General features: G+C 41.1%; 1 protein-coding gene across 2 annotated transcripts in view; it reads left to right on the forward strand.

Annotated features, from left to right (window-relative positions):
- The first annotated feature begins 5360 nt into the window (after positions 1-5360).
- The window catches only part of rapgef5a (Rap guanine nucleotide exchange factor (GEF) 5a), a 42679-nt gene continuing 20513 nt past the window's right edge, over positions 5361-27526 (forward strand). The window contains exons 1-9 of one of the 2 annotated variants that reach the window (XM_062409812.1): positions 5361-5721; positions 13319-13366; positions 14863-14969; positions 15503-15624; positions 16743-16920; positions 22623-22704; positions 22853-22901; positions 23018-23091; positions 26122-26307. In XM_062409812.1, the coding sequence (XP_062265796.1) occupies positions 5578-5721; positions 13319-13366; positions 14863-14969; positions 15503-15624; positions 16743-16920; positions 22623-22704; positions 22853-22901; positions 23018-23091; positions 26122-26307 (990 nt within the window). In that variant the 5' untranslated portion in view covers positions 5361-5577. Of the gene's footprint in view, positions 5722-13315; positions 13367-14862; positions 14970-15502; positions 15625-16742; positions 16921-22622; positions 22705-22852; positions 22902-23017; positions 23092-26121; positions 26308-27526 lie in introns of both variants that reach the window. The other variant, XM_062409811.1, reaches the window with a different exon arrangement.

The raw sequence follows: 27526 nt of genomic DNA on the forward strand, positions 1-27526 counted from the left end.
TCGGGCAAGTGGCGGGGTGCACCCTGGTCCCATCTTATCACATGGACCAACGTACAGAGACAAACAATCATTTCACAATCACATTCCCACTTATGGGCAATAAAGAGTGTGTTTAACCCACGATGCATGTGTTTGGACTGTGGGAGGAAGCTGGAGTACCCAGAGAAAACCCACACAGACATATGGAGAAGATGAAAACTCGAAACAGAAAGGCAGCTGTCAAACACAGAACCCTCTTGCTGTGTTGGTATGTCATTGTTTTGAGAACGTTTCTCAAAATAAAGCCATCAGGCAGATTTATAATAATTGGCACTATAAAGGTAATGGTTGTGATTAAACACGACAAAGTATCACCATGCCTCCCCTTAATAAATCAATATGGTAACATTTTTAATTGATGAGTGTCGTATTGTGGAATTTTTTTTCACATTGAAATGCGTTCAGTATTTCCAGGACACTCTTGGTCAAGAGGGCAGGGGGTGCAGTTGTATCCAGCTTCTAGTTTCTCGCTTCAGTCCTCTCTTCTCTTTTCCTTCCGTTCTTAGTCCTGCTCTATTTCTCATCCCCGGCCGCTTTATCACTGCCTTATTTTCTCATCGCTCCTCGCAACCCCCACCCCCCCTACACACACACTCCTCCTCAATCTCCCCTTCCCTGGTGTGCCTTCTTCTCAGAGTCGTCCTGTTCTCGGCGGCCTCCTCCTTTCTCCTTTCCTTTGGTGCTTCCCTCCTCTTCCACGGACGAGGAGACTCCATGTGAGACTAGAGGAATTGTATCTCGGCTCTCTTCAATATTTAATCGAGAGTGCATTTGTTTGAAGAGAGCTCTGAAAATGTGTGCGACTGAGTGATAAAGCGAGATGACTGACCAGCGTGTGTGTGTGAGGGGGGCTTTATTTGTATGCAGGAGAGAGGCAGATAAAATGTGTGTACATTTGCATGCGCGCTGACAGTTTTTGGATGAAAAAATGTCTTCAGACCTATGGTAATTGGGTTACCATCGCTCTTTCACCCTGTTTGGCCTTCTTGTTCCTCTTGCTCCTTCTTTCCCCATCTCCTCCCCTCCCCCTTTATCCATTCATTTCCCCTGCACACCATCCTGTCACCCTGCTGTACTGTTTAGTACTGTATATGCATTACTATGTGGGGCTCATTCATTCAAAAACTGCACTGGGATGGGGTTTGTTTGTTTGATTTCGCTGTGTGTGCATGTATCAGTGGCCGGTCTCAGTGGTCCCCTGAGACAGAACAGCATATTTCATCATCTTCCAGACACGGCACAAGAAAGCCTAAAGTCCCCTTTTCTTCTTTTGCCTCTTCAGCGATTCAGCAAACACCTACATTAACTCGCTTCCTCCTTTTCAGATGGCTACTCGTGCTATGAGTCTTTAAACAAAGCTTGCTTCTTCTTTCGGATTTACTGAGGAGCCATTGAAGTTTAAGGTTGTGTGCTACATGCAAACTCCTCAATGAAGTCCTTATTACGATTAACCAATCAGGAGTCAGTCTCAGCTGTCAAATCATGACGTCTCAGTTCCTTAATACAGCATCACATAACTAAAACCAAACTTATCAGAAACCTGAATACAGTGTGATAACACCTACCTAGCATTATAGGGGGAAACGTTTTTTACTTTGACTTTTTAGATTGATACATGTCCCAGCAGCTTACATGGAGGAGGCCGGGTTTACTCCCCCATACTGCAGCAAGCCACCAGGGGACGATCCAGGTGTTTTGGCTTCACTCAAGTCATTGGGTGACAGACATAAGCACTGTGTAACTTTGTCAGGACACACATTAAATTGTACAGTGCCTTTGTCTATTTTAATGTGTGCAAAATCTTCACAGAGATCTAGTTTTGCTGTTTGAGTTGTTTCACAGCTTCTGCTTAAGCATTGTATCCAAAATCTGAACCGCAACTATCTGAAGGATAATTTGAATAGGTGCGGCTGACCTTAGACTCTCTGTAATTGTGATTTATAGCACTGATAGTAGCACTCACAAGACCCCAGATGGGCTTTGTATAACCCAGACCAAAAAGCTTTCACTCAATGAGAAATGATTAACTGAAATGGTTTAGCTGCTGCAGGCTAATGCACGTTATTTGTTATTCTGTATAATAGTTTTTCAAAAATGTCAGCATGTCAAGCACTCCATAAAGTTTTATGAGTTTTGATTTTTGAAAAGAAGTCATCATGCATTTCCATCCACCGATCAGGATCTGTTCTTTTACATGCTGAAAGGACTCCTTGTCAAATCTGATAAATTTAGAGGACCCACACAGTCCTGAATAAGCAAATTAGCTTAATTTTTACTTTGTGTTTTCTCGTGGTGTTTCTGTGGTGTTTCTGTTTGTTCACTGTGTTCCAGTTGCTAATACTTAAACACAATACATCAGTTATTGACAGCGAGGCCACTGCAAGACTCTATATATCGTTTTGAATCAAAGATCTAAAGCCATAGAAAACAATGTAAGTCGAGCAAACCTGCAAACGTTGTGCCATCCTCAATTAAATGTATTTCTACTGTCGTGCATCTCAATCTGACAGCTCAAACAAAAAGCAGGTCGACAGCAGAAAGTGATTACAGGCAGAGTTAAAAGGTCTGTGTAGAGGTGCACTTCCATGCATTTTCATCTCGACTGCGTGAGGGACAATAAGGCATAATTGTGTGTCAGTGTTTGTCACCGTTCTTTTCCCTTGTTAATGTCTGGATTCAGGAGCCCACTCGGCTTTAATGTGTGAATGTATTAAATGTTACAGCGAGCATTTGATCACAATAAAGAGCTTTTTGGTGTGTGAATGTGTGTGTGTGTGTGTGTGTTACTCAGCTGTAGAACTGTATGTGCAGCATACTGGTCCATTATGTCTGACGGCGAAGCTGTTGGTATAATCTGAGTCCCTGAAAGGGGCCAATTATCCCAGATTACACGTCCTATCAGAAAAGCAGGCTCGACATTTGACTTATACAACTGAACCCAGTGCACTCCAGCTGCACTCTGCTCAGCTTTGAGTCATCTGGAGTATCAGGCTCAGATCCTCTTGGATCTGCTGCATTCAAATTAATTCACTTTCACATACTATCTTAATTCTTTAATCAAATGTAATGCATTTACAAGCACCTCCTAAGTGAGCTGTGGCCCTTTAACAAGCCTGGGCGAATTTCGTTTTGTCCCATGACTCCCTGACTGCTCATTAGGACACAAAGATGGTACAGAATGAAAAAGCATGGCTTGGATTTGTACGACACGTTAAATTTGGTGCAGACCTAACTCCTTTGTATTGTAGTAAGAGAGTATTGCCAAGCAAAATTATAGATTGTCATTTCCTATCAAAGTAGTAGGAAATAACATATCACCTTGCTTGATTTGTGTGACACAAGAAACTTTTGATCTCTTTGAAAGGTTCCTCTTGCGTCCTGTACATCTGCAGCATGGTTTGATTACCTACTCAGTTTATGGTTACTGCTCAATTTCCCTTTCTATTAATGTTTCTGAAGATGATATCAATAAAGATGCTTGAATGTTGACAAAAAATGAGACAAACAAAATGTGACTAGTGGTGCATTCTTCTTATTACATAACAGCTTTTTGGACGCTTCCTCCTTGTGTGCTTGGACGTCATTGGTGCAGACACCTGAAGTTACATATTTGTTAAACTTTAACCTGAGCTGCTCTGCCATTTGGAGGTGCAGCCGCTTGTTGTTGAGTAAAATATTGATGAGAAACTTTATGTGCCTAAATATGGCAACACCAGCAGGTTGAGAGAGAGCCCAATACCATGGCAACCACCACTCATGTTTTACCGCTGGAAAGAGAAGGCCGTTTCTCCTGAGCTGAACACTCAAAGTAATGGCACCATTGTTTCTTAAATATAGACTGTATATAAGGATGAAAGACACTCTCCACTTCCTTCCACTATCCTGCATGTCGTCCATCGTTTCTATGTTCTACTGTTTCACCTCTCTCCTTCAAGATCGAATGTGACTAAATGAATAGCAGTAGCATTACCTACTGCTATTTAAGTGTTATTTCCTCTAATGTTATGATGACTTAAAGGTTCAGTGTGTAAGATCTATTGGCAGATATTGAATAGAAAATTATCCCTGTGATGTTTCACTAGTGTGTAATCACCTTAATTGTAAGAATTGTCATGTTTTCAGTTTCTGCCAACTGAAGGCCACCATTAGGTTCCCCTTAGTGTTTAGAAGGGGAGAGTGAGGTGAGGGGTATTCAGCTGCAACATCCAAGTTCACCACTAGATGTCACTAAATCCAACACACTGTACCTTTAATTTAAAAACATCAGAGCATTTATTTACCTTCGAGCTATGTGTGGATGCATGCACGGTGCAGAGTGCTACCCCTCCTCTCTTTTCCTCTGTCACTTTAGAGAATAACATCATCTATAATCAAAATCACTGAACAACATATATGATGCTGGTTTACCTTGAAGAAGCACATATTGGCACACACTAGTACCTTTGTGTTACGCAGACATATAGAAGGAAGTGTGCAAGGAAGGGGAATATTTTAAAAGGATGACTTTTATCATTATGAAAATGATGTGGGGGGGGGGGGGAACCACATGACAGGACGTGTCTCATATTCATCAACCCACAGAGGTGCTGAGGTTTGAAGCCTCTCATGTTGCAGCATTTTCACACAGGCAGGACTAGACACTGCTTACAAGTTGAAAACGGGCCTCTGAATGTTCACACACACACACACTGTCTGCTCTTTGTTTACCTATGGAAATTCGATCCAGGTAATGTGGTGACGCAGCTTTACCAGGTACCTTGTGCCTGTTTCTCTTCTCCCTTCCCCCAAACACTATTACCCTCCTCACTATCCTCCCTCTATTGTATTAATTGTACATGTAGAGACACAAACCAACAGTGAGGTGACGATGTCATGTCTGCTGCAGCTCAACAACACAACACAGAAAATATGAAAATATATGTTTCTTTAAAATGTGTTATTCTTCTGTCGGACCGGTCAGAGAAGTGAGGGGTGGAAGTAATGCACTGTTTCTACGCACCTGGGACACACACACACACACACACACACACACACACACACACACACACACACACGCACACGTCTCTCTATAGTTGTGAGGACACTCATTTACATAATGCATTCCCGAGCCCCTTACCCTCACCAACATAACGAAATGCTTAACCCTAACACTTATTCTCACATAAACCTAAACCTTAAACTAGGTCTTAACCCTCAAACATGTCATTGAATTTGTGAGGACCAACCAAAAGGTCCTCACAGTGATGTATTATAAAAAAAAAATGCCACGCGCGCGCACACGCACACTCTCTCTCACACACCTGGCACTAGTTGGTCGCGCGAGCCGTTGGGTGGAGCAGCAGCAGCGTCGCGTGCTGCGGAACACACTCAGCGGGTCGTTAAGCAGCGCGCGCGGTTCGGTCGCAGATGCAGGTCGCGGACGAGTGTGCGCGCGAGGCGGGGGGAAATGGCGAGCGTGCGGCAGTGCGCTTTCTCGTGAGGAGACAGTAGACACAGGGAACCGGGGGACAGGCAGCTCGAGGACAAGGAGAAGCAGCCATGGAGGACTCGGAGCCCGCAGAGGACGGCTTGCTCGCGGGCTTGCGGTGGAACCGGAGCGCACGGGACCAGGCTCAGCTCAGACACAAAATCCGGGACCTGCCGGGGCTACTCAAGCACGGACTGCACCTGCGGAAGAAGAGCGTGAGTATTCCACACGGAGGGACCACCGTCCTTCCGTGTTTCATGTGACGTGAACCCGAGCCCCCGGTAGATTTCTCTGTTCCCGACACCGCGCGGTGCTCCCGGGCTGTTTCATAACCCCGTCACGACTCAGGTGTTTTCAGGAGCTTACAACTGTCGCAGAGTGCGTGCGTGCATGCGTTTGTATGTCTGTGTCTGTGTACGTACGTACACGCGCCCGCAAGCTACATCCATAATAATGTGAGCTGCTGTTGAACACCATACCTTCACACTCCGGTAGTCAAGGCAACACTACCTCCCCAACACATAGGCCACACAAACACACCTATGTAGACACACAAATCTAACAGTGGACAATGATTATCTTCATTTGACTGCCACTGATCAATTAATTGATCCCAAAAAATTGGAAAACGTGCATCATATGTTTAGATGTCTTCTTTTGGTTAGACCAACCGACTCATTACACACACACACACACACCTACACAAACACACTCCTATTTAGACCAAATGTGTATATGCTACACACAAATCTAACATTCTCTTCATTCGATTTCACTGATCACTAAAACCTGCATCATAAGTTTTGTTTTCCTCAGACCCATCTGCTCCATCTCAAACATACATACAGAAAAAAACAGCTTATTGTCACTTTTGACAGCTGATGATTTAACTTGATAAATTGCTGCATTGATGAACTGATTAGCAAAATAATAGCTCTTTCATCTTGTCTTTTGATTGACTCATAACTCCTCCATTCTCTTGTAAATAAAGAAATCTCTTCATCAGCTGTGAGGCAACAATCCAAATTGGGGGGAAATCTGTAGAGATCTCACTCATGTTCTTTTTTTCGTGATGATTGGTCAACTAAGCAGTAAATGAGTGGGACTCTGAGTGCCCCGACATGGAATAAACTTACCTGACAAGCCAAATAGCTGCGCAGAGTGTCAGCTCCAATCATCTTCATCATTGGTGGCAACCGAGAGAGAGAACCATTCCCTCTGTTGTGGGAACCACAGACGTGATTGCCAGGTGCCACTGCTGCCAGTTGTGCTAAAAATATGCAGCATTAGTCGTGTAAAGCCCCGTTTGGGCCGGGAAGGTGAACAGCGGATGTCATGTCACATCGTGTTATTTTAAGTGATGTTTCGTGATCTACAGATGGAGGTCGCTTTGTTTTATTATCACCTCCTACTATCAATTTCTAAAGAAAGTCTGTGAATAGGACATTTCTATTTAAGGATATTTAAATGAAATGGATCACAAATCCCTTCTAAAAAGCCATCCTGCATTGTTTTCCTGTAGTGTATAGTTCATTGCCTGTGTTTGAGCTTAAGGAAAGCAAAGACAGGGGGATAATGAGTAGATGAAGAAAAAATGTCTTTCTCCTCCTCTCCTCCTCCGACTTTGTGCAAGTGATCATGTGTGGGTTAGTGTGATGAGGCGTGGGTAAGTGGTGTAAAGGTATGGGCTGTTCTGTGCAGACTGGTTTTCTCTAGACGCTGTCAGTTGGCTATGCTTCACCTGACACACACACACACACACACGCCTGCACAAATACATTTTCCCAAAATGTCACTGAGGAACACTAGATTTTTGCTCTGCATTTCGAGCGCTAACTGCAAATGGTGACTTCATCTCAAATCACTGGCCTGAAATGGCATCTCTTAGTGCTGTTTCCGGTGGACGCCTCTTCACTCATCTTTCATCCATGCAGCATCTTGAGCTATTACTTATGTTTTCTGCTCTACTCTTTGCAGCATTGTAAAAGGGCAAAACATCTGACATAAGCAGTTTTTCACGCACCCCATTAAAATTGTTGTATTGCACAGAGCCATCTGTCACCTTCGGTTCCAGCATGCAGCGGCCTCACCTTGGAGAATCCTCTTACATTAGAGCTCTGTTGTGACTTGCTCTGGTATTCAATAATTAGTCCTTCATTGGCTTTAATATGAAAACCCTTTATCCTGGCAGTAGTTTACATTTTAGCCAGGGAAATTGAGTTTACCACCAAAACCCTCAAACCATAAGTCAATTTTCTGCAACTAGTCTTAGTATGAGTTGTTTTCTTTTTTTCAGTAGAATTTTGTTGCTGACAACAAAACATAGGAAGAAATATGAGTGTGAGCTACAGCTTGAGACACTAAACAAAACCTAACTCTTAAAACATAATGCTGCCACCAGTAATTCAAAATTTGATCTAATAGCGTATATCTTTAAGGCCAATGATGTCCTACTCTACCATCCTTATACTGACTCTAATACCTGGATTTTTTATATGAGTAAATAACTGATCTGATACCATTGTTTTAAAAAAAAAAGAACCCAACATATTTAACTGTTTGCTACTAACCCCTAGTTTCAATCAAATTGCAGAGGTTATCATGTAGAGCCCTCATTTATCATTTGCCTTTGTAGACTAGTACAAGTACATTGTGATTCCTGAAAGGCTCCTTTAGTCAATCAATTATAGCAGATGAGTAGAACATTAAAACCAGAATGAACATCCCATTCAAAAGTTAGACAACATAGTGTAATAGGTTTTTGTTCAATTTGTGTGTATGTGTATTTTGTTGGTTCCTGTTTTCATACTTAAAGGGGGCAAAGTATATTATGTACGTTAATTTGGGGTTGCAGCATCTTCGTCTTACTTCCCTCCGCTAATGATTTCTTAGGTTAAATTAAAAACATTGTATGCATAATGTCCAGTATGCTGCTGAAAACATATTTGAGACTATAAAATGATATTACTATAGCCATGATGTAAGCTCTCAGACTTAACAATCTCAGGGAAGGGTTGATGACCGGGTGATCTCATTTCTACATGTACAATTGCACCAAAACAGTGGCTTATGATAATAATAAAGACCTAACTTAATTCCCAACTTAAATGTGCATTTATATTTATACATACACCTACAGGACATGAACAATACTGTATACAGTATGTAGAGTCCACAGTTAATATTTGGGTGAAAAAATACAAATGTATAGTAGTGTGGTATAGTATGAACACGCCCCGGTAAAGGCAGGTCAACTTTGTCCGCTAAACTTTTATTTTGAAGTTGAGGGCCAATGTTGGATGTTGCACTAGTTTTCCTTTTCCCCCGACTATGATGGCCCTCAGGTAACATAATAATTCAATTTTCAGTTCTGAGCTACTGTTTTCACATAGTGGTGCAACATGGCCATGGTTGAAAACCGAATTAATCCATTTCTTCCCGTCCCTTTAAATCCGAAACCCTGGACCTTTTTAAGAAGAATTCCAATATTGACACTTTTTTCAAAAACAACCTTTCTTTTAAATCAGTTTCAGGCTACTCAAGCTTTAATATTGATTGTTGGCATATCAACAAGATCCAAGACAAAAATATAAGCTTGGTTACAAGGTACTTGGTAAATTAGTGTGGTACCAATGAACACAGATACTGATCATTTCGTCCTAAGCGAAAGGTCACATGTGCTTACAGATAGGGATTGCTTATTAGTTTTATTGTGTTTGTTTGTATGTGGTGTCCATTGAGCTAAAGCTGCTTTGATGTCTCCATTTTAACTTCCCCGAATGATGGATCTGTCGAGGAGTCGACAGGGCCTTAGCACAAATTCAAAGTGTGTGTGTGTGCGCATGTGTGAGAGGGGGCTTGCCAAGCATACCGCACTACAGCTCCAATCTAATTTGAGAGTAATCCATTTCTTCCAGATAATGACCCCCCCCCCCCCACCTCTCTGTATACACACTTTGAAGTCATCACAAAGTTAAGTGTGTCAGCATGAGCTCTCTCTTTATAGCCCTCATTCCTCCTCTTCTTTGTTCTCCGCTACTCTCTTTTGGCTTCTAGTGTACCGACAGCGACGGGCTGTGATGGAGGATGGATGGAGTGAGTGCGTGCGTGTCTGTGAAAATGACAAAAGAGACTGAGGGAACATGGCCGGCATTCATCTCTCTGGCCGTGTGATACACTATGAATGAAACACCTCTGGTGTGAGTGTCTGGAATGTGTTTGTGAGAAGACGTGATGGTGGAGAAACAAAGAGCCCTCGAGAGATCTGTGTTCACCAAACAGGGAGACAAAGAGATGGAGAGACAAGATACAGTGGCCAAGATGGAAGAGAGAAGGAAGGAGTGAGACAGACATAGCGAGAGTCAGACAATTTATTTAGTCTGCGTGCATGGTCGGCTGGTGTGCTCTACTTCGCCCCCAGTCCAAACACTGCATTTCATCACACTCAAACAGAAACAGTCTTGTTTTAACTGATATCTGGGAGTATGTTTACACTGAACTAATTATTTTTAGAGAAAAAACTTTGCGTTTTTGAAAATGATTATGAAAGGGAAAAAATTGCATTGTGGGAATTTCTATGCACTAAACTAGAAGTTCTTCAATTAAGGAGTCTTTTCATTGAATCATTATTTCCTAAAGATATTCAGTTTACTAATGATTGAAAACAAAGTGAAGCAGAGAAAAGAGTCTCGTTCGGGATTCGGTTTGTTTGGGCTGTGAAAACACTGTTTTGGATAGTTCGGACTTTTGGATCAATTGCAGGAAATTGAGTCATCATTAAACAACAGAAGAAGAAAAAGAAGCAGAAGCCTTACGGGTGAACCACAACGACACTGATGATGCTGGTAGTAAAACCATAATGATGTTACAGTGGCAATGAAATCAATAAGGAAGTGGTTAATTAATATTCTCCATTGGAACGGAAAGTACCTGCTAAATTGACAACACGCCAACGTCAGACATGACAAGACAATGTCAAGTACAGGTAGATACTGCCCACGTAGGTGATGAAGACAGGATGTAATTACGTCATACAATATATTTGATTGTGCTCTATAAATGGCAATGTGAAACCAAAACAAACCAGGTCAAATGTAAACAATGTAACAGACTTGAACCTTAGTGTCAGTCATGTGTGAAAACGCCCCATAAAATATAAAATGCTCAAGTTTTCGTTTAACTTTCTGCTGATTGACAGATCAATTCATTGACTGATCATCTAAGCTCCAGAGGATTTACTGTGGGTGATCACACAGCACACGAGTAATAGTGATTTGATCAGCATCTCAGTGCAGCGCATAGGGGCGACAGCTTTGACTGTGTCAGCAGCCGTCAAATCACTATTTTATGGTTGTTCCGTCGTCTGACACCACTCTGTGATCTTCAGTATTTTAGGAAATGCTTATCTTTGTTTTCTTGCCCAGAGTCAGACAACTCCAATATTGATCTTGTTAATGTGAAGATACAGTCAGCAGCAGCTTCAAAGATAATCGAATCATCAAGAAGACACATAGTGCTCCACACAGCCACCAAAAAACCCACAAGTTGTTGTTTTACAATTCATGTTTTGTGTTAAACCATTAAAACATAATCTGTTAATTACTGAGCTTTAGAGATGCTGGTAGGAGATGGATTTTGTTATGGATGGAGCCAGGCTAGCTGTTTCCCACTGTTACCATATGTGTGCCAAGCTAAACTAACTTGCTGCTGGCTGTTGCCTCATATTTGAAATCAGAGTGGTATTCGTAACTGTTCTGTCCGAAACCAATAAAGCACAGTTCCCAAAATGCTAAACTGTTCGTTTGACACGAGTAGGTGAGTTACAGTCAGTATCATCACTCTAATGAGGATCAAACACACACACACACACACATTTGTCTAATCATCCCTCTCTATCATTTATTTCAACCCAAAGACACAGCCAAGAATTTCTCCTTTTCTCCTTCTTTGTCTGCCTCTCTCTCTCTCTCTCTCTCTCTCTCTCTCTCTCTCTCTCTCTCTCATTCTTACAATTAAGACGATGTCTCCCACCCACTCTTATCTCTCCCTCTCCATCTGTCATGTTCACATCCGCTTTCATATATTCATGGCCTTGGAATTGTTCACAGCCTTCCTTCTGTTCTGTTCTTCTCTCACACGTCAACTTGTTTATATTTCTTCATCTTCATCCATCCTCCATAGTGGCTTATAGGTTCTTTTCATTAGCTCCATCATTTGATCTTGCTGCATCTCCCTGTTTCCCTATCTCCTGAGTTTGAGAGTTTCCTCAGTTGAAGCAATTACAAAATACTGCTTCTATATCTTTATATTTTCTATGTTGTGTTCAGTGTATTTAACCTGAAATCATAACATAATTTGTTTTTCAGAGATTATATATCTGTTAATCAGTGTCAGAATGTGTCTTCCAACCACAGTGACTTTGTCTTCTAAAACAATACAACATCCCAACATTTCAGGGATGTATTGTCATTAAGCTTATTTTTATAACTGTTAAGTGTCTGTACTGTTACTATTGGAAAGGTAAATACTGCTCATTTAATAGCAGAAGATATAGTTTGGATCTATAAATGTTTTAATGTATCAAATATTTTCTCTTTTACGATTACCTTTTGAGAAACCACATTCAGTCATAAAACCTGTAAAGATTTGATTTGACCGTATTACTCTGCAGTGAAAAAAACTAAAAAATAGATGTATACATTTACCACCATTGTTGCATCTTCCTCTGCTAAGGCCATGTGTGTTTGTTTCTATCTTTATCAGTTATTATTTCCGATTTAGTTTGGAAATGCCATGTCTTGTTTGAGACGACTTCACTTCCTGCGTTCATGTGTTTCCCGCCTGTGGATCACCTGCCCTGCCCTGATTCACCCGTGATTCACCTTTGTCTCATTGTCTCTGTGTTTCCTTCTCTCCGTGTTGATTCGTCTCAGCACCTTGTCTCCTGCGTTCCAGACATTTCTCCTCACCACTTGTGGTTACGACATGGTTACCTCTGTAAAGGAGGTTATGTTTTCATTGCGGTTTGCTTGTTTGTCTGTCTGTCTGTTACTTCGCAGGATAACTTGAAAAGTACAAAACCGATTCCCTTGAAATCTTTCTGAGGGGTTGGGCATGACCGAAGGAAGAACCCATCAAATTATTTTCTTTTACATGGCGTGATAGAATTTTTGCCTTGTCGGAGGTTTGGCCTTTACAAGTACCCCACAAATTTCTTGAATTTTTTACTCTAGTTTAGCTTTTTTTGATACCTTTGTCTGATCGTTTTCAGACAGATGTTGCACTGAAACCTGATTTGTGATATAAACATTTTGGATCCTACTGCCTGAGTTCTGATTCGTGAATTTGAGTCGACTGTCATCTAGCTCCTCAGGCACAATATTAATCCATAAAGATTAAGAGCTTATTTCCTGATTGGGGGAAGTAGAGGTGAAGTGGATCTGCCCAGGGAAAAAGCTGTAATATGATCACAAAAAGATTTATCATGTTGTCAATTCAATATTTGTTCTTTTTGGAGGGAAGAATGGAGCCAATTCACATATTTGTATTGTTTATTATTGTTAAATGTGGTCTCATATTGATGTGCATTAAGGCATTTAGGTGAGAAAATACACACTTTTCTCTTTTTCTTTATAATAAAACCAGAAAGTCAGTGTATGAGCAGTAGTTGGGTTTAACCAAAACCTGACTAATGGTTTTGGAATGGTTAAACTGGTCTTTCTCACCTCAGTCTTGTTTGTTCAGTGTGTTTAATGTGTGCACTTCATTGTGTTTTGGCTCTAATGCTTTGTGTGTACCTTTTCTCAACAGCAGTCACCTGACACTATCCCTGGACCTAGTACCGGACCTACAGTACACAAGGTGGGGAAACACACACACAGGTGATGTCATCGCTTTAGTTTGGCTGCAAGGCGAAATTGTGTTTGTTTAGCCTCAATACATGTGATGTCACCAGTGATATTACCTCAGGCTATTTCAAAGTTGTTGTCACCACACACACACACACACACACACATACACATACACACTGTAGATATTAGATAATATTTTGCAAAGCTTTGTTGAACATCTTGAAAATTTGAAGCAATTCACGTTTTAACAAATATAGTGTGATGGGTATTATATAACAATTGAACATTCTGAAAATGTTTTTAAGTCTCATTCAATCCCCTGCAGAGTAATTTGGTTTTATTTTTATCAACAAAAGTCTGGAATTATGAAATATGAAGTCGGACTCAACTGCTGGTTGTGTGAGCCTTATCAAATCCAGGCTCTGTGTTTGAAGGTCATTGATGACATCATCTTGCTGCTCCACAAAGGATCAGTGATTTTGCTTTAAGGTCTGAAACCTTCTATGAGACACACAGCTGAAATAAAAAAATTGTGTGTGTCAAAAACTGCAACACCCGTATACGGCAGCATTCTGGTTAGCACTATATCTCACCATTATATGAATGGACCTTAATGTAGCCAGCTAAATCTTTCTTGCATATGTTTTTTTACTATATATTGAGACCTGCTCTGTGTATATCTATGTTTTTATCCTCTGTTTATTTTATGTTACAAGTGCTGTAAGGAGTGCTGCTGCTATCAATAAAGGCAAATCACCAGAAGAAATACCTTTTTTAAAAGATACCATTAATCCATCTGCGGGAAATCATTCTCTGTCAGCCGTGTGCTTTTGGAGGTGTTTGCATTTGCATTTGCAATGAGATGCAAACACAGTATGGACACAAAAATACTCCACAGCACTACTAGTGGTAAAAACACCCACATGTTTCATTTTAATCTTGCAGAGCATCAAGTCAGTTTAGCTGATACATGCACCGCCATCTGACTACAAAAATCATTTAATTGACGAGTCATGACTTGAAATAAAGTTTTAAAATGGCACCCATACAGCCACAAGGCGACATCGTCAACGTAACAAGACGAGACATCATCAGAGGTGGAATTGACACCAGATGGACTCACTTATAATGTACCATAATGCAAATGAAGCCTCATCCGCCATTAAGTGAACTCCACTATGGCGCATGCATAGGGAATATCAATGGAGCAGAACAAGCTGCCCATGTAATCAGCTTAATAGAAATACAATCTTTCTTTGCAACAGTGTCAAAAGCAGGATTATTGCAGAGCGCGTGTAGACACAGTCAATGTTTCGTTGCTCAGGGGGGAAAGAAATCGAGCTGTCCTTGAGTCGGCCAATGACAGTCACATGTAGCCACCTAGCTCTCTATCTCCTTGAACTGCAATCCGAAACGAAGACAAGATGAGCTTTATTTGATATTTATGTGCAATTTTCTGATATTCAGGCAAAACATTTATTCTTGATGCGTCTTTGTGTGTGTCAGTCCTGCTCCCAGAGTTTTCCATGTGGCGGTCGGGCTGTAAGGAATGCCTTCCTCTCTCATGGACCATACCCAGCTAAAGACAAGATACACCTGGCCAGAATCATAAGGTACACTCTGTCTCTGTGTTTGTGTGTCTGTGTTCAAGGCAGAATCAATATGTCCGATGAAGCATATACACTGACTCACCAGTCAGTTTTGAGCCTTGTCCTGATTGGCCACTTGCGGTGTTTATGCAGTAAGACAGATATGGTGTGACGTAGACATTATACAGTGGAGCACATGATGCTCTGGGAATACATGCACTTTCATACTGCACACATTGAACAGTACATACAGATGCATGTATAAACAATGTGAACATCTGGACATGAATATAAATAGATGCTCATAGCTGATACACGCACAGACACTCAGACGCAGGCGTATATCTCGGGGGCTGGGGGGGGGCAGACGGAAACTATTCAGTGTTTCAGAGGAAAAGGCTTACAGAGAACTAATGAATAATCAATGGATATTGATTAAATAAAGACGAGCTTTGTGCTGAAGGTAGAGGTTTATTTGCCTCTGGATCATAACACTGTGTGACCGGACTTGTGTGATAAACATGTGTTTGTGTGTGTGTGTGTGTGTATTTTAACAGGCGTAGCTATGTGGGCGTGGAACTGGTGCAGTGGTTGTGCGAGCAGTGTGTGTACGTGCGCTGTCGGACTACTGCTGTGCGTGTCTGGCAGGTGCTGCTGGAGCTTGGAGTCCTGCTGTCTGGTATTAACACAACCACACACACACACACACACACACACACACACACACACAGTCTCACATATGCTACACACACTCACTCTAATACGCTTCAGGGTTGGACTGCGCTTCAAAATTTATAGTCACCTTGCAGCAACATCAGCCATAATGTACAGATCTCTGAAGAGACGAGAGATGAACCTGTTAACCAGGTTGATATCAGAAATTCTGCCATATTATATAATAACAAATAAAATTGTAAAACACAATCAACTCTGTGATAGAATATTAACTTTGATATTGGCATATTCACATATGACAACCCATGTTTCTGTATTCAGAGGAGCAGACGTCAAGAAATTGTAGAAACTGTGTTTATATCACTAATCTTTGTAAAGACTGCACACACATACTGTCAGTGCAATATTCAAAGGCTCTTTAAAGAATGAAGAAGTCCTGCTCAGGTGCAGTTCATTGGTCTGGCTAATCCACTAAAGCTGATACAAAAACCTCATTCAGTCTATTTCGGAGAACGTGTCTTAGCTCTTCTCTCTAACCAAGAAAAGTTCAATATTAACTACCAGTGTTAATTTCAAATAAATATGTTGGTTTTTATCCATTCCATAATAATGCAGGTGGTAATAACATGCATTTATTTTCACCCACACTTAGAATACTGTGACTTAAACATTTACAACTGTGGGAGCAGTCGGTTTTTATGGCTGTTAATAATTGTCATCATGTTTCTCTACTGCTACTTAAATAATATTTTAATGCAGTTTATGTTCAGCCCTGTCTGTGTGTAATGATAACAACCAAACTGCCTGACAGAATGCAGGAGCTGAAACAATATCTACTTCAGCAAAGTTGAGAGAAATGCTTAAAAAAATTAAAGCCACATTCTTCAGTCTGGCTCTGAGCATGGTCAGTTGTATTGTGATAATTAAATTGAATGTGTCAGCATTTATCACAGCCATATATTCCCATCAAGGCTTTGGCCATGAGTTAAGAGTGTTAATACTTGTCATTGACAAATCATGATGCAGAATATACAAACTAACGTGTCTTTTGACACAACAGGAAATGGAGCTGGTTTTGTTCCGTTTCTCGGTTGTTTACCTGTGTGTCTGCTCTTTCTCCAGTGGATCAGCGGGTGGTGTTCTCGGACTCAAACTCATACTACCAGTTCAGCTTCGAGGAGTGCGATTCCGCCGCTTGTGAGTTTCGCTCCAATGAGGGGGAGTTGTCAGAGGCTGTCAGGCTCCTCCTGCAACTTGCCCCATATGTCCAGTTTCGCTCTGGAGGCAGGGCCAATAGCCCGTAAGTGTCAATAATATCTGATTACAAATGATGAATGGATGGATGAATTTCGAATCAGATAAATCAAAATACTTCAAGGGGAGCTTGTGGTGGTGAACAGAGATGCGGCCAACTTTGTTTGCAGCGATATCGTCAGAGTGACATTTAGAAAGTGTCAGATTATATTTTCAGCGATTTTGAACCAGAATAAATGTGATTGGATGTTACAAGAGACACATCTGTAAATGAGCCAATAATTGTAAGCCGATTGCGAATAGCTGGAGCCAGTCAGCTTAATCCTGTGGCTTCAGGGGTCTGCATGAGCTAACGCGGGGCTTCACAGATGAACCACTTGACGTGGTCACTTCCTCCTACTATCCAGGATTTCAGCCAAAATATTTGAGCTCTACAGATACACATATTCAACCAATCGTGAGTCAGTCTCAGCCGTCAATCATGATGTTGGCCAGGTGGCGATCCCAGCTCTTTGGTTTCACTTTTTGGGAACAGTCATGTCATTCATCTTTATATACAGTCAATGGGTCTAGCTCTACACTATTGCTTACTTGAATTTCTCAAAATGTGTTTTGTTCAGTGTATTGGTGAAGCTTCTGCTGAGTCCTATTCATTTGTTGTTAGGAAAAGTTAGTGGTTTCCATGGTTGTACCGCTGTGTGTAACTGTATGTAGCTGTGTGTGAGTGTTGATCATAATTGATGGTGAATGTGACTCAGTTGTGATATGCAGGATGATCTCCATTGACCTAAAATGAAAGCTCATTGCTGTGGTAGTAGAAGTGACAGGTCTCTAGTTTAGATTCATGATTGAGGTCATCTATCTGTCTGATGATTTACTGTGAAAAGTGAAAGTTTGATTCGGTCGACTCGTCGGAAACTCCTGCAAGGACATTCATGTCCGTGCATGTACTCTAACACATATACACACCCAGGAAAAACCTAATCTCTCTTCAGTGTTTTAAATCCTCAATCTGCTTACGTGACATTCGTGTGCAGGCGTGCACCCCTTCACATCCACAGGAGAAATGCACTCATACACAAAAACTGACATATGATGCGATAACCCATAAACACAAGATGGGCTTTGACACACACTTAACACACACATGTAGAGTGGTGTCAGCCAGGGTTCCCTTGCTTTGCCAGTTTTGTGTGTGGGATTCCTGCTGAGGCTGCAACTGAACTCAATCTGTCACTCAGAGAAAAAGAGTGAGTGTGACACCAAGGCGGGCTGGTGGCGGCGGGGGAAGAGTATACATGAATAGCAAAGTATCCAAAGCACTCGTCAACGCATTCATATGTGTGTCTCCTTCCGAGGCTGTATTTACAGACACCAGGGAGAGAGCACAGCAGCAAGGGGATCTGAACGTCACACTTACTAATATAAATCCCATGTATCATAGTGTACATACCTCTATGTTCTGCATCAACTACTTTAGATCCAATATAGTGGAGATATGCCCTCCAATCAGTGTTGCTGCAGAGTGCAGACATCTGCAGATGTGTTGTTTTACTTTTGCAGATAAGTCGTATACGTAGATACATTTCTTATATTCAGCATTCTCACTCTTACCCTGCTGATGTCTGTGTCTCTCTTTGCCGACACCCTCTCTCTCTCCGTCTCACACCCTCCCCTCCCGCATCTCATCCCCCTTTTCTCTCTCATTGATGTAAAGTAGACTAGTCGTAGCCGGGAGGGAAAACACCTGCTAGCTTCCAGGCACCTCAATAATGCTTTGCTTAGATCCCATAACCAATAATGATGATTGTTCAGCAGAAATTTGAAGAGCCTGTATCATAGACTCTAAACATGGACGTCGCGTTTCCACTTCCTCCCACTATCCAGAAATGTGAATATGTCAAATGCGGTGCAGATTATCTGTTCTAATCCTAGTGCTTCTCTTTTTTTTGTATTTACTCAACAGTCAACACGCAGTCATATTATATTTAGGCTAATATTCATTGAAATCCAATCACAAGATATTATATCTGTTAAGAGCAGGTGTCATATCTCAAGCTTATCTTCAGGCTGCACATGTTCGCAACAAAGACAAATTCACATTGGCAGCCTGTGTTAACAGATGTGTAGTTAAAGGAATACACTACCTTTGAAGGTGCTGCAGTAAGACGGTGTGATGATCATGCTCATCATGAATTATGTCTCCATGTCTTGCTGCAGTAATTAGATTTATACTCTAACGTATAATGTAATGCCTGATATGGCAACATTACCTGATTATTAAACTTCCTTCTGGTGATTGCTGCTTTGGATAGATTGTTTTGACAACTATTGAATAAATCACACAAATGTTGGTGGAATGTTTCAGTAAACTCTGCAGCACATGTGGGGGGAAAAGCTCTTTGTATCGTTAGTAGTCTCCGAAGGTAGTGACCTGTAGCGCCTCCTTGAGGACAGGAGCTGGAAGGCCTCATGAGCAGGATGTGAAGGGGTTAGAGATGATCTTCTTTGCTTGCTTTACAGTCCTGTCATTATTTCTGGATTCATCCTGAGGGAGCGGGTTGTCTGTGTTTTTGATGCCATGTCGACGGTCTGCTGTAGATTGACTGATCAGGCTTTTTGTTTTAAACTGCCATTGCTGAGCTTTTGCAATGATACGTTGAGTTGTTATTCCACTTCAGGTCATGTATTTTGGACATGTGATGTGTCTCCATTCATTTGTTTGTGTTGTACTTGAAGTTTATTAGTTAATTGTTTTGGAACAAGAATCTTGATTTTAAGAAACTGTCAATCCTCATCTTCTTGCCTCATAGCTTCTTGAATGATTTCTAAAGTTCACTCAGGCAGTTGTCCATTTACCTGAGTTGGTCAACTATTAACATACAAACAGGTTTCCTTCTTCCTTGCTGTCTATCTGAAATCAATTCAGTTTAATTTTGATAAGCATTATTCGCAAGAAAGTCTCTGTCCCTCTTTCTACTTTGCCTTATATTCAAATATGACAAGATGTCCTCCACATTACACTTGCTGTGGAAATCCCTGCAATTGTTCATTTAAAGTCCATATCAAGTTTAGCTGTCGGGTTGTAAACTGATCCCAGAGAGGTTAAGGTTTGAGAATGAATTCTACCCCATCAAATACACTAAGCTGTGTGTCCTTTTTACCATTGTATGAACACACAATGTAATGTAATCCAATACAGCAGCCCTGCAACAAATACTCTCAAGGCTTTGTGGTGCACAGATATTCATAGTATGTTCAGAATGCTGAATATTTTGCCACTGTGTATAAGCCTACAAACCATGATTTACCCTAAGAATGAAGTATTTTACCTCCATAATGTGCAGTACACTACAACAGCAACCTGAGCTACAGTGTTAACCTCACAAACACAAGTCTGCAGTAGTGGCATAATGATGAGGAACCAGAGATACCACATTGTGTATGGCTCTGCCAACCAGTGCAGTTTAAGTAAATAAAATGTTTTTTCACAGACTCATGAGGTAACCAATTACTCTTGAGTCCAATAGACAACTATTCAAAAGTTTATCAAATTTATGAAATTCCTCAAAGACAGAGTTGAGATATCAGGTTGAAAAGGCCAGCACATGGTTTGTAAGGCCACTGTAACCTTGACCTTCGACTATACAAATCGAATCACTTAATCTTTGAGTCCAACTGAACATTTGTACTAAATGTGAAGACATCCCCCTCTGGGGGTCCTTGAGATATCATATTCACAAGAACTGTACCCACGTTGGAAACATGAAAATCTCAAAACAACTTCATTCCACAAATCCCTTTGCCTACTCCCACATTCCACTGTATATTAAATACATTACATCATCTATACTATACTTCATTGTTTGGTGTAGTTGAACGTGACATCAATTGATAACAGTTAAGTTGCCGGTTTTCCTTTCCCAGTTCTTTGCACATCATTTTGCTGGAATAGCAGAATTACCAAGAGCTAAACTATGAAACCTTATCATGGGAGGAGAACCCACGCTCTTACTTTGCCTGGTGCTTTGGTCCTAGGCTTATCTGTTCTGTTCAATCACAGAACATGACTATACCTTATGATATTCAATTCTGAAAAGGAGGTGGTGCCACCACCGATCATGTTAATCCTCTTTCAATACCGCCCTGCGCTGCTTAATGATGGCTGACATCCAACCCAGTGTGCCTCTTCTCCAGCTCTGGTACATTCAGGCTCATTGTGAGTCATCAAATTACCAAATGAACCCAGGCTATGAGAAAAATAACACTTAATGATCCTGAGAAGAATAGATTTAGCATGTTGGCTCAGAATAGACAGTAAATCCCACGATTCACTAATGATCTTCTGCATTTGTTGAGAAACGGAACATTAACAAAACCCTCAGCTTTTAACTGCAGTGACAGCCTGATCATTTGCACGGGTTCCTCATCAAGCTCTGGCAGAAGTTTGAGCCGTCCCGCTGTCTTCTGATTTTAAAAGGAGGAGACAAGCCACCATAAATACTGAAAGGAAAGGACAACCATTGCGTTGTTTTTAAAGTGACGGAAAGATTTCGTATTTCCACACTCTTTTAATCTGTTGCTCAAACGACCTCCATCTCTGTCTGTGTCAGAGCCGATAGCGGAAGTCACAATCGCCATCTCTCCCTCTACTGCATCTATCGTTCCCTTATCAGAGAGATAAAAACATACTCTCACACACACACAAACACACACACACACAGCTCTTCTTTCCTTTACACCTTTTACTAGTGCCATTGGGGTTTATTATATATTAGATGAGAGGCCCTTGGGTGCAGTCTGCTGCTGTTGTAGGCAAACTCTACAATCTAGCATTATTGCTGTGGGAATAATGGGTTGACCTCAAAACAGCCACCTGTTTATACAGCACACACACACACACAAACACAGATGCACACGCACGCACTCAGGCTTGAAAAGTATCTTCAAGAGTAACACATACATCCTAAACACAGAACCCAGATGGAACATGCACACACACACAGCTTTACTAACATCAATAGAAGGGTGTGTCTTGGAGCTATTTTAAATGAAACCACATGAAGGAGTGCAGTCTGGTGCTGGGATTTGCTTAATGCGAAGATACTGAGTCAAGGCCTTGAAGACAGAACTGCAACCCAACATTACTCTCTTAATGAAACCGCTGTTGATTGTGTCTTAAATGAATCTATATATTATGCTGCCTACAAGATGTCATGCAATTACCATTACACACCTAATGCAATGACTTTGTAATGGCTTTTTTTCTGATCAGCAGTCCAACAGTTTTGCAGATGTCGTTTTGAAACAGAAAAAATGTATAATACTTTACATTTTTTGCTTTATTGTTGGCCTAACAGTCAATTTTGATTTATTGACTATTTTAGTACAAATATTTTGTCCATAATGAATTGTTTGATACAGGATACAATTAAAATGGTTAAATAACCTATGACTTTCAGTTCATTTTAAATTATTTACATGAATCAGATTTGCCTTAGAACTCAAACTTTAATCCACTTGTATCCATCTATGTAATATTTTGACATAATTTTGAAAAAGTCCATCGGTATGAGCATCAGGCTAAAAGATACAGTAAATGTAAATGTAGGATGCAAGTCTTCTGACTTCATACCAGGGGGCAGTGTGGAGAGCACTCTACACGACGGAAACTTTTTTCTCTAGAGAGAGTTTGCTGTGAATTATGTGCTTATTTGCTAATAATGCCCTGTGTGTTTATGTGTAAAGGTCAGAGGAAGACTCTGAAGGCAACAGGGACATCTGCAGTGAGATTCTGCAGATGAAAGCTCTCGAGAGGCTCACATCTACGGTCAGTTTGTGCATGTGAATCAGAGAATCTGAAACAAACCTGATAATGATTAAATACTTGAGATGGTACGAAGGTGGCTGCAGGAAGACTGGATGTTTTACCTTACCATATATATATAAAAGTTTGTCTCCTGCTGTTTTGTCAATAGGTACAAAATGAGTTGGCGGCCGCTCTCGCCCGAAAGACTCGCAAAGCTTGTAAGTATGCATCCTCCCCCCCTCTATGCATTGTGAGGACATGGAGGGACAAAGACGATGTTGGCTAACGAGAGTGAAGACCTGTCAGTCTAACGCAAAACTCTTTATGATCATAGTATCGGAGCAGGACTCTGAGACACCAGAGACAAACCAACAGGAGCCTCGCACACCCAGCGAGGAGAGCAGCCCGGTAATACACAAACACACACAAACCTACTGTTCATACACAAAAAGATTATAGTTTTGGTGCAACACTGTGGAGATAATAATTTAGTATAGTCCGGAGCTCATGCACATCCCCTCTTTATATCCCATAAACAAAAACTACAGTGGTTTAGGTGTGATACACCTGTTAAGTTCTGCTGAAAGACATACATAGTGGTTGTTATTACTGTGTACAGTGTAGCAGGGAATTGTTTTTGCCTGTGGTGTGTGTGCATGTGAAATTACTTGTGAGGGTGTTTCTATATGTTTCACTTTTGTAAGTTATCGATTAACAGCTGAGTTATATCATTTACCTGATTTAGCGATATAGTAGAGTTGGAGAGACAATCTAATATTTATCAGAAAATAATTCCCTAACTTATAATGTTGACCTAAGTGAAATCATCAAGAAGTTCTCTGCATCCTATAGGACTACAGAAATTACCCTAAATAGTATTTAGATTGAAAACTTACTTTTGATCATGTGATCTGATACTTTTTACTTAATTCTGTGCAAGTGAACCCATGCTGTTATTGTGAATATCACTAATTGAATAATCTGAATATATGTATTTGTGCGTGCGCCTCTCAGTGAGGTAGCTGAAAACCGGGTCGGAACAGAGTACAGACGCCTGCTTACTTTCTGGTGCCATCTTTGTACAGTGGAAACCTCTTCTTCACCATCAATTATTCACTCTCTGATTACACCAGAGAGATGGGGAGGGAGGAGGAGAGCTGAAAAAAGAGCAACTTTAAAACCTAATTATACTTACGGCATTGGGGATAAGTGGTTCTAGTTTTTGGTTTGTGACCCTTAAATACAAAGAAACGGGATCTACTGACTTCTCATCACATACTTCAATTGAGTCGCTTTCCTTTCTCATATTGAAGTTTTTAAATGAATGTAGGGGTCTGAAGTGACAAAACTCCCATTTTGTGCAAGAAAATCTAAAAACAATAAAAACTAAACATTTAACATTTTTCTAAGCAAACCGTAGTGGTTATTCTGTGACCCCCTTTACGCTGCATGTCCACTGGATTCAGCTCAATTGTGATTCAGAAGTGGGGAGTCTGTTTTTTAACCACATCATGTGGTGTAGAGTAGTGCCATTGACATTTGTTTTGATTTACAAGCTGCAAACATATTAAAAACGTGCTGATTTAGATGTGGTAACAGCTGCTCTGTGGCTAAACTGTAATATGACAACTTTTCATTGAGTCTTTCTTTACAATTGTTTTAAATGTTGGTACAGATATCAATGCACAGCTGGTGTCAGTTCCCCCTAATCTTTTATTTTATTTTATCATGGTAAAGTACAATGTTGAATTTGATCACAGCAAAGCAGCTTTACAATGACTGCTCATTAACATCATAGGCTATAAATGTTTAATACTTGTGTTGTTGTCTGTCAGCAAAACAAAGAAACAAGTGGATAGTTATATTATGAATATAGTTCCATCTGATCACAGACAGCATGAGGAGACGGAATTTAGTAGACTGATTTAGCAAGCTAAGACAGTCCTGGTCAAATGTAAACACAAATACACAACTTTTCTGCAGCGTTTTTCATAACGGCAAACATGAACGCTATTAATGATATGTAGAAGGCTCTTATCGGCCAGGCGATCAAAAGAACAACACGTGACCTGTGAGTGAGATGCTTCGATCATGAAGGCACCTAAGCTCGACTGGGGGCACATTGGTCGTTGGGTTCTTCATGCAATACTTGTGAGAGGTTTGAGAACCATTACAGATTGTGACGGTAACATGAAGCTAGGTTTGTTTTATATATATATATATCAAGAAGGAGCATGATAAAACCCACCCCAAAGAAATCCAAGACTCATTTCCTTTGTTGATGCACAGAGTAGTTTAGTTTCAGTTATTCTTCAACTCATTGAAAGTTCCCGCTTGTCATAGATCTCAAATACATGGGAACAAAGAACAAAATAAGGATGCCCTGGGACAGAGAAGCAGATAGACGGCGACAGCAACACAATACAAACCCGCAGCTCGCAGACAGGTTTATCTGCTGTGTGTTCTGCGTCTTAGACAGGAAGCTGAAAACAGGTTAACAGGAAGCAGCAAGGGACATTGGACCATGGCCCTGATATGACTTCTGTGTGTACATGGCTATTCGACCAGATAAGAGCTGTCATTGGGGGGAGGGGACAAAATTAAGCGTGGGAGTATATTCCATCATGTTCTGTGTGTGCTTGTGTTTTTTTTTTTACCCTCCATTGGATAGTTGAGCTCACAGTCTTCAAATGAAATACCCACCTCTCTCTCATCCAAGGGAAATAAACAGACCAGGCTAACACCAACAGTGATTACCATCATACGAGCACACACATACAGCCATGTTTTCTGTTGTCAAGTCTCTCCGAGGACAGACGGGCAATTAGTTTCTCCAGTTCAACAACTTTTTTTAATGAAATATATTCTGTCTGTTGCTGATTTACTGAGTTTCTCTTTGTCTGTGTGTCTCGGTGTCTGTGTGCTTCTCTTTTAATTTTACTTTTGAGTCAAGTTCATTTGGGCTACGAGGACGGTGAACACATTTCTAAGACCTGTCTACAGAGGGGAGGAGACAGGCACACACACTCTTCCCACACAGACACACACTCCCACCCACTTATACTACTAATCACATACACTCCCTCTTTCTATGCCAGATCGTCTGATACTGAGCAGTCGGACTAAGACAAGGAGAGAAAAATGCCATAAATGAAGGGATTACAGACCATAATGGATAGAAAGAATAAGAGACAAAGAATGATTAGAGAGAGAACAAGATAGACTCAGGATTTTGCGTCTTTCTCCTCACATGGACATAAAGAGGAATTTGAAAACTTGTCATTGCACGCTTCTGAATTATGCCCACAGTGGTTTTGTTCTCTTTGGGACAAAAACATTGAACTCTATGGACCTCCATTCTACAAGCAGACACTGAGTGTTTCCACCATGTCTTGGGACTGTGGGTTGAGATATGTCTTCATGCCTCCTATGTTCCAGCTGGGCGGGGTGTGTGCATTGCGGGACGGTGGCGGCAGTGGCAGTGGCAGCGGAGGTATGGGGACTGTGTGCGGCCGCGAGGAGCTGACCACTCGGCTCGGGCTGGAGGCCGTTCAGCGTCTGGCAAAGGATGGCTGTCGGCTGCTGCAGAACCACAACTACCGGCTGCCCGACAGGAACCAGGCCGTGAGTAGAGAGTGTGATTATACAGATATCTTCAAATGTCATACTAAAGTCATGTGACAGACGATGATGTCCCGTGAACTTGTTGGTCTCCCACCATGTAATCTGCAGAGGGGTGTGTGCCAGTTGTGGCTACCTGGTTAGTGTGAGTAGAGAGTAATGGACGTCATCATGTGGTGGCTGCCGTCATTATTGTCATTACTTTTAAGCGCACACCCACTTCAGGTCTGAGTTACTCACAAATTGGGCTCTGGAGGGGATCTTGAGAGTGAGTCCTCATCAGGGCCATCGTGATTTGTGTTGCGGTCAATCTGAAAGTCACACACAAGTACACACTTTTACAGCATTTTTGCTGACTTTCATCTACATCTACATTATATGAGGACACATCTGTGCGCTTACATGCACCACACAGTAGTTATTGTTCCAGACATGCAGACCCCCACTTAATTTAAAGGACTTCAGATTTATCAACCACCAGTTCTCCTGCTCATCTAATGTGGTCGTTAATAATGGCTTAGTGCAATGTAATCTCCTGGTGTTTTAACAGTCTGTCAAGTGTTGTGTGTGCACCTATGTTCGTGTGTGTGTGTGTGCCTGTGTGTGTGTGTGAGTTTGCTGGGAAGAGCTTCTAATCATATGTGGGATCCTGTATGTATGTATGTGTGTGTCTGTGTGTGTGGCACTGTGGCGGGCTGAGTTAGTGTGTGCACGTAATGAGCGGGGTGTTAGCGAAGCATTATACTGTGTAATTGTGCTCTACAGTACACCTGAGGGCAGGAAATGAAGCAGATGCAGTCTGATTACAGCCGACATTACAATGCATGTGTTTGTGAAATCTTACACACAACTCATCCGCTCAGTGAGTTTGTCTTAAGCTCAGCCTGGGAGATTTTTACAAAGTGCTTTTACCTTCATAAGATAATAAGAGTATTAGTGATATGTACAAAGCGTTTTAAGCAAAGAGAGGGTTCAACTACACTCCTACATACACACTATACAGATTATTTAAATAAGGCAATTCACCCCCTTTTAGCTCGACTTCAATCTCATAAGGTACAATTTAGCCATCTTAAACTAACTTAAGTTAAATGAGAACTGAGTATGAATATAATCTTTTCATTTGAAAGTTTCTTAACTTTTTGAACTTATGTTTCTATTCACTGCTTAATTATTATTGTTAGAGAGTAAATATGATAAATTTCAAGACATTTCAAATACA

Source organism: Platichthys flesus, chromosome 17 (genome assembly GCF_949316205.1).
Source record: "Platichthys flesus chromosome 17, fPlaFle2.1, whole genome shotgun sequence".
In the NCBI taxonomy this organism is placed as follows: domain Eukaryota; kingdom Metazoa; phylum Chordata; class Actinopteri; order Pleuronectiformes; family Pleuronectidae; genus Platichthys; species Platichthys flesus.